Source organism: Clytia hemisphaerica, unplaced genomic scaffold (assembly GCF_902728285.1).
Source record: "Clytia hemisphaerica strain Z4C2 unplaced genomic scaffold, Clytia hemisphaerica genome assembly, whole genome shotgun sequence".
Classification (NCBI taxonomy): Eukaryota; Metazoa; Cnidaria; class Hydrozoa; order Leptothecata; family Clytiidae; genus Clytia; species Clytia hemisphaerica.
This window is the reverse complement of record NW_027103929.1, coordinates 573,180-581,255: the sequence shown is the minus strand read 5'-3', so window position 1 is coordinate 581,255 and position 8,076 is coordinate 573,180. Positions and strand designations below refer to the sequence as shown.

Here is an 8,076-nt window from a genome sequence, read left to right as displayed (position 1 = left end):
TTTCAGTTTTATGTTGTTTTAAAGAATTGTGAAGCCTTCGTTTTTTGAGAAAAGGTTCTTAGATGAGCTTTTAAAGTCGACTGTTTTGTCTGAGATAATCTGTAGCTTGTTACATTCATCTACAGAACTTTCCATTGACATTTTTTTGTTTATACTTTCTTTTACGTTCGTTGATTGTCAAGTCATGTTGGCCTGAGAGAAATAGAGTAATTTGCATGATATGTTTTGTTGAAAGTGACTTGATTGAGGTGCATAGAAACATGTAATGTCCAAGGGAAAAGCTTTACTGATTCAATCGATCAACGTTTTTGGCTGAAATCATAACTAGCTACCTCCTTTTCCTATTGTCTTTCTTAAAGTTGTTTACAGTCCGTGCCGGCCCGGAGACAATCCCGCTCAACGGAAATTTTGACGTCATAAATAAATAAATCATAGAGAGAGATAGAAAGCGAAACGAGTGAGAGAGTATAATTCATTTCTTGATTTGTATTGTATGGAATGACGAAGTAAAAAATTGATGATGAAGTTATTTTTATCGCTTCTCTGTTCTCAAAAAAAACTTTGTTAATTGCTTTTGAAGAAGATGAAAGAAAAAGCTAGACGCTGTGGTCATTAGCTCGGTGTGAAGGCCCCTTTTTAATGATCATTTGTAATTATTGTGGCGATTAATGAGTTCCAGTAATAATAATTAGCTTTTGATAAGAACTGGTGTTGTTCACTTTTCAATGGAGCTCAGTCAAGTGTTTACGAGTTGTCATTCTTTACGAAAGAAGATTTTTCTACATCTATAACCTTATTTCATTTTACATTTTTTTTATTCGTAGAGTCGGTGGTTTATACAGTATCTTGGGTTGAAAAACACATTAGAAGAATAGATAAAATATATTACAAAAATTATTTTGGAAAACTCGAACATTATAAACAGATAAACAGAAACAAATGTATTGCAAATTAGACGAGACTGAAATGACACCTAATAATTTCTCCATGAACACCATATTGACGTCAGAGAAACAAAAAATGGCAGACGAACATCACGAAGAATTAAAACTACAACATCTACAAATGGCACAACAACAAGCGGCACAACATCAACCGCTCATGAGTTTACAACCACCACAAGGACAAATGGCGCCGCCGCAACACCCACAACAACAACAACCTAAATATACAACAGACTGCAATGGTAATGAGGAGATTCTCCAAGCACCTCCACCACAAAAGAAACAGAAGAATTATGAAGATGAACTACCCAAGAAAGAAGAATTATCTTCTGAAGCTAAACATGTCCATGTTCATCTGGAGGACTCAGAGCTGTGGAAGAAATTCAAATCACTGACTAATGAAATGATTGTGACTAAAAATGGAAGGTATGAATCAATTACTCATTTTTACGTTTCTTGATAAGCCACCGGGAAACTAGTTTTCGAATCTACGAATCTCCTTGTACTTTGTACGTTTCAGTAATACATACAGTATTTCAAACATGCGTTTCAAGGCTTTAGGAATTTCAAAAAAATCAGTGTATGTACCTCTAAATTTTTACTTAGAAACACTTCGTTATTAAAATTCAAATAACACGTGGTAGCTGTAATCGATGAACTTGGTTACGAAGAAGAAAAAATCTTCAAAATATTCTTCCTAGTCCCTTTACTTTGGTGTCCTATTTCAAGCTTATATGAAATCTCTTATCTTATCACACGATCAAGCTATCAGTTTTTTAAATCTCATCATCTTTTTTCACGCTTCTACTCGTCTGACTTAGAATCTTAAAGATTAAGTCTTTTCTCATATGATTTCGAAACATTTTAGGTCTTAGATTTATGCTGTACGCTCTGCCCCTGTACTTCTAGTTTTTTGATTGACAGGTTAGTTAGCGTCAAATTGACGTCAGGTCCAAGGTTTCAAAACTTTATTACTACAGCATGCTTGTTAATGAGTAAGGGCTTGAATCCCCCACGTATGCAGATTTTATGTTTTGAAACGACTGAGGAATTTTACGGTAGAAGATCTTTTTGAAGGATTTTTTCGCCGCAGGGTATAAGTTCAATAAAGTACCCAAATTTAATGTATCATAAGTTGGGAAAAAATGAAATAAAATGAACAAAAAATCTAAAAGTTCAATGTTTAATCAATCTAAACCCGTAGAAATGCAAATAAACAAATATGAATTGAATCTTGCTGTCGGTTTTCTTTCATCTTATTACTCTATCGAAAAAAGGGAAAAGGCTTGTAAACGCGCCATATTGAAATTTCTAGTCCTCTAAAATTTTATTAATTTTTTTTCTCAAAAAAATGTATTTGTGTTATTTTTTCAGGCGTATGTTTCCCGTATTGAAATTGAACATTAGAGGTCTGGAACCCAATGCTATGTATTCCATCCTATTGGACTTCGTTGCTGTTGAAGACCACCGCTGGAAATACGTTAACGGTGAATGGGTAGCCGGTGGAAAACCCGAACCCGCAACCACTAGTTCCGTATATATTCACCCGGACTCGCCAAATTTCGGAAATCATTGGATGAAAAATTCTGTCGCGTTTACCAAAGTTAAACTGACCAATAAAATGAACGGCGAAGGACAGGTAGATATACTGGCTGTCTTTTCTTATGAGACTTATTTTGAAATTTGGAAGGATTAGGTAGTTTCTCTTAGAGCTTTTTTTGCGATTCGTCGTACAACGGAATAACATTGATGTTATGTGGGTTAAGTTTTTCCTGGTCTCAAGGGAGCTTGTTTGATTTTTTGCGAAAAAATTGCCTGCCATCTTTCCTTACGGCGGCTTTTTTTAAAAGAAAAACAAATTACGATCGGTCATCATTCAGTCGGTCTTTTGTCAGAAGAAAAAAATCTATTTTTTAGGAATGCCTTTATTCAATGTAAAAAGTGTGAAAATTTTTCTTCCCATTCCTTCTACTTAATAGGTGACCGTTTGCTTTCAATAATTATTAAAAACATAAAATAGATCGAATGAAAAAAAGGTCAACGGGCGATTTAATTACTTTTTTTGACTTTTTGTCTTGTTTTGACAGCGGCAATTCTAATTTCTTGAAAACTTTTATCTCAAAGAAACAGAAATTTAAATTTGATTGATTGCATACCAGAAATAGTTTTAAAAGATATTTCTACTCTCAAATTGTTCTATAATAAAATTCTCCTGAAATTCCGACAGGAAAACACCTTCTAAAGCAACTAATTGGTCACGCTTTCCTTATGTTGTTAGGACCTGGCGAAAATAGAACTGGGAAGGAAGTAAAGTAACTGAGAAATAGATTCTATCGATACCATTTCCTTCCTGGCGGCCACAAATTTCATTGCCACGTCACCGTGATTTTAACTTCCTAGTCGCAGCCTTATCTTCTCAATTAGACCAAATTGAATATTTAGACAATTAATTAGACAAATGTATTGTGTTTTGTTTTTAGGTTATGTTAAATTCTCTACACAAATATCAACCACGAATTCACGTCATCCGAGTCGGTGCACCCGAAGGCGAACGTACGATATCCACACACACTTTCCCTGAAACGCAATTCATCGCAGTCACCGCCTATCAAAACGAAGAAGTAAGTTTACGCCCTTCACGCCTCTTTAATGACAGAATAAATCATTTTCCCATCAAAGTCGGCAGTTTGATAATGCTCTATTAGAAAAAAGCCCGCCTGTTAACGATACGCCCTCTTCCCGTATCTTTACTCTATGGTTGCGATTTTTAACGCCCGCCACCCATCATTGAAAACCACTTAGAGAGGTTTTAAACTTTCGTTTTCTAAAAATATAATGATGATGAATAGGGTTCAATATAAGCTGCTTATGATGTTTGTAAATAATGATTCGTTTTCGTTATTGATACACACAAATATGCTATTGTATCTTTATATTATTCAATCGGCTTTGCCAGCGTAGGTCTTTGTAACAGTTGTAACGAAATACCGACACATACAAGTCATCTTGTCAGTAAAATGAAAGCACGAATGTCATTTTTTCCTGATTTAGGAATCAAATCGTTCGGGAATTTCAGCCGTTTCGTGATTTTTATTCATCAATTGAACACGAATATTATGATATTTCTTTTCGTAAAACTTATTTCTCTTTTATTTTTTCGTTTTCAGATTACGCACTTGAAAATCCAATACAATCCGTTCGCCAAAGCTTTCCTAGACGCTAAAGAAAGGTAAGAATCAAAGATTTAATTCTTCACTCGCATTGCAGGAAATCCTCTCTCTAAATACATTGCGTAAGCTTTATCCAGAGCGCATCGCGATTGCGCCTTTTTAATGGTCATCGTAATATCAAGGATAGACTTTCGTCTTGCGCTATATGCGATTCATAAGTTATGTTTTTCCTGTTTTTTTTTTTGTTTTTTTTTTACGGTGGTCATAAGCCTGGTCAACTCATTAACGTTAAAACATGCGTGTAGAAAAGTAAAGGTATAAGGGAGTAGGCCAACAAATACTGTTTTGATAATTAATATGCTTTTATCCCTCGTTAACAACTTCAAAGAGATCCTTAATTGGCTTTACCTTACTTAATGATTTTTATGATATCTAAATGCCTCTTTTTTATTTTATTAATTCTGTAAGCGGTTCTTGATTAATCAAAGAACCTTAATTAAAGTGAGTCTTTTTTTGCGTAATAAGTTTAACAGACTTTTATGTCACTTTTCATAAAACGTCGGATCGGCAGAACCATGTATGCATAAATCTCCCTTCTTTTCTATAGAAGGGTTGTTATTCTGTCTTTTGATGCTTTACGTGGTATCTGATTAGACAAAGAATGCCGATTTGTATTGTTTTCCAATATACAATATTGACGAAAAAAGCTTTGAAAGAAACTAAGGATGACTTTTCTATTGTCTCTTAATTGATAAATCGAAGAGGAAAAAGAAAAGACAATGCAGCTAGGTCTTTAATGAAAAACATCCAATCTAATTATCCTTATTTTGAATGTTATGATGTCATCTGAAGATTTTACCGACAACATGTTTTTCGGTTCTCAGTAATTCTTCTGAAATTTTTAAATGCAAAGTTGACTTTTTTTAAAGCATAGTGGACATTGAGGGGGGAAGCAAATTGTTCTACTTTTGAAAATTGCAATTGAAGATATCAAGGTTCTTCTTTCATTCTTCTTTGAACTTGCCTCTATCGCTTTGATCTTGCCGACCGATCGCTACTTTTCCCCCATCTTTCTTTTTGATTTCCTTATTAAAATAAAGATATGTTCATATATATTTTCATATTTGTTTAAGACCCTATTTTCCCTCTCCTTTCTTTCAAGTTTCAAAAGTTTTCATCGATACAAGTGCTTTAGTTTCTATTGGTAACTATGTTGGGCTCCTTCAATTCTCTTTCAACTTTGCGAAATTTGTTATGTTCCCAGAAAGTTGTAACCTGTTGTGAAATTATACGTTAATGTAATCCCTTTCAATTTTTGTAGATTGTTTTATTTGATTATTTGCTACCCTTTCATTTGATTTACCTTCGACACTGATACTCCAGTTTGTCTAGCGGTATTTTGTTCCCCTTATAAATTTTCTCTTTTCTTCGTATTTTTATCCAAGGAAAAATAATATTTGTTCGTCCGGAATTTAATCCGGTCATACTTTAATGACGTCATAGACATACACGACGTCCGCAATGCGGTTCAGATTCAAGGAAAAATTTCCTTTTCCAAAAGTTTTGTATACAAAGTAAACAAACCGGCATTTTGTGTCCATCTCCTGATACCTTTACTTCTCTTACACGTATTTTGAATAAAATTCCGGGCGCCTTAGGCCAAGTACTTCAACAAAGCAAATACTTACGCCTCGTTTGAATTATGAAATCTTCCCTATCCTAACTTTCAATGGTACGATTACCTAACGGTTCCAGTTTTTCTTGGCATTAACAAGACATTTAATGTGGCAAACTTCAACCCTCAACAATAACTATAATTTGAGTAGAAAACTTATGTTTTCTTGCGTAAAGATTATTAAAGAAAAGCTAACGAAAACCATAAGATTTTTTCTTATATATACTTGACTGAACGAAATTTATATTTGATTTTTCTTTGACAGATCTGACCAAAAAGACATGCTATATGAACGTGATGCTCTCAATCAAATCGCTTCAAACTGTAAGTATCCAGGCTTCTATAATTCAGTTTGTTTGGAATTCAGTCTAAAAATACTTAGGATTGTCACACTGGGATTGTCTAAATATTGGCTTTCACCTATAGGCCTCCAACATCCGTTCTTACAGCTCACTTCAAAAGGGATGGATATTTTTGTCATTCCAAGCTATATATAGACAGATCTATTTAAAGGGTTTCCGGTTGTTGTCATAAGACTTATCTGAACTGAAAATATCAAGTTTGCGGAAAAGATTTCCGACCGTTGGACCATCGAGTGCAAACAGTTCCCAAATTTCTCGTTGACCCCTAAAAACAACCCTTTTATCTAAGAAAATCACAATTGAAAGTTATTTTCATATTTTCATCTTTTCTATTTTAAGACGGCTATTACCCATCCATGATGTCTCCAGTAACACGTGGTATCGGTTGTGATAATTTACGGAACCACCGAGCGTCACCTTACCCATCACCATACCAACGGCCCGATCTTTTGTCCGGTTGTCAGCCGCCATATTATCGTGAATCAAGCCCACCCTTCATGAGTAATCAATGTATACAAAATAATACGTGGCCATTACATCACTTGAACTATAATTCAGCAATGACGTCAGCGCAATTGAAACCTGATGACGTCATCAATCAAACGATGTCCGGTACAACGTTTACAGCTTCAACTTTCGGACAATTCCCAACCACGAAAGCAACTGGTGTCGACCCTAACGCAAACCCTTGGGCACACTCGCTTGCATATTCAACGAACATATAGAACAAACCTAAAGAAGGAAAACCATTTATTTAAAAGAGGTTTTTTACGTCTTACCAAAAACGACAACGATGCATCTCGTCCCGACATGGCTGGAGCATTCGCTTATTTGCCATGTCTGGCTGATAATCGACGTAAACATTTCAGTCGTCCATGGGGCCTATCTGATGTGCCCTTACAAAAGACTGAAGCGAGCTTTGCTCCACCGGTTTACATCGGTTTGCTACCATTATGGATCCCTTTCTTGGATCCAGACTACCATGACTTTTAGAAGCGCAATCTATTTTTTATGCACAGTGTGCGCACGCATATATTTTAATAAAGGAAGAAGACAAAAAGGTTTAATATATAAATATGATATATAAAATAGTACGTTATTTATTGTTTTTATAGTAGAAAAATGCTCTAATTATAATGAACCATTAGAGATTGGCAAAACAAAAAGTGCGGATCCATATTTTCAAATACAAATTATTTTTTCCCGCGCTTTTTTGCCCATCTCTTTCTGACATGCGCAAAGCAAATCAATATATTTGTACAGTTGTTTTTACATGTGTGTAAGTTTGTTTGTAAGATGTTATATTTTTTTGGATGTACCGCCACCTTATTATTATTATTATATTTTTTGTTGTCTTTAAAAAAGCCTTGTACATTTTTTATTTACTTTTATTTTTTCGTATATATACTATATACAGAGGACTATCGTTTTCATCACTATTTTATTTTCCTAGCCTTCCTTACACTACCCTCTCCCCTACCCTCGAGGATAGTAGAGCCCTCAATTCAAATCAACAATTTTCCTCCAGCCGCCCTTTGCCGAATCATTTCTCCACCCACCACCCAGCTGTCCTTACCTTAAAAAGATAATGATGATGACGATAAATTATAATTAATATTATTATGAGTAGTAGTTTAACTTGTGAATAATTTGTACAAAAAAAACAAAGAGAACACTTGGTGTTGTTTATTTCAAAATAAAATACAAATAAACCAAACTAATTTTCTGCTTTCTTCTTTAAAACTATACCCGATGCGAAGTAAGTATAAACACCCACATTATTTTTTTCACAAGACCAAATTAAAACGTTACTGCGAAAAAAAGTCAAAGATATTGCCCTAAGGAAACTAACTCTGTTGAGAACTTTCCCTAACGATTAGACATTTCGTCCGGTAATTTCTCTAACGCATCCCGAACTTCAGCAA

The 8,076-nt window shown here is 34.6% G+C and overlaps 1 protein-coding gene across 1 annotated transcript; it reads left to right on the top strand.

Annotated features, from left to right (window-relative positions):
- Positions 1-822: 822 nt before the first annotated feature.
- Positions 823-7,868, top strand: LOC136809764 (T-box transcription factor T-like). The gene is made up of 6 exons (XM_067066317.1): positions 823-1,370; positions 2,319-2,583; positions 3,425-3,565; positions 4,112-4,173; positions 6,055-6,113; positions 6,491-7,868. Exons 1-6 carry the CDS (start codon positions 940-942, stop codon positions 6,874-6,876), a joined length of 1,344 nt encoding a protein of 447 aa, XP_066922418.1. The 5' UTR covers positions 823-939; the 3' UTR covers positions 6,877-7,868.
- Positions 7,869-8,076: the final 208 nt, after the last annotated feature.

Coding starts and splice junctions, on each gene's coding strand:
- LOC136809764 (XM_067066317.1), top strand. CDS start 940: ATGTATTGCAAATTAGACGAGACTGAAATGACACCTAATAATTTCTCC. Junction 3,566..4,111: donor CCGCCTATCAAAACGAAGAA/GTAAGTTTACGC, acceptor TTTCGTTTTCAG/ATTACGCACTTGAAAATCCA. Junction 4,174..6,054: donor TTCCTAGACGCTAAAGAAAG/GTAAGAATCAAA, acceptor TTTCTTTGACAG/ATCTGACCAAAAAGACATGC.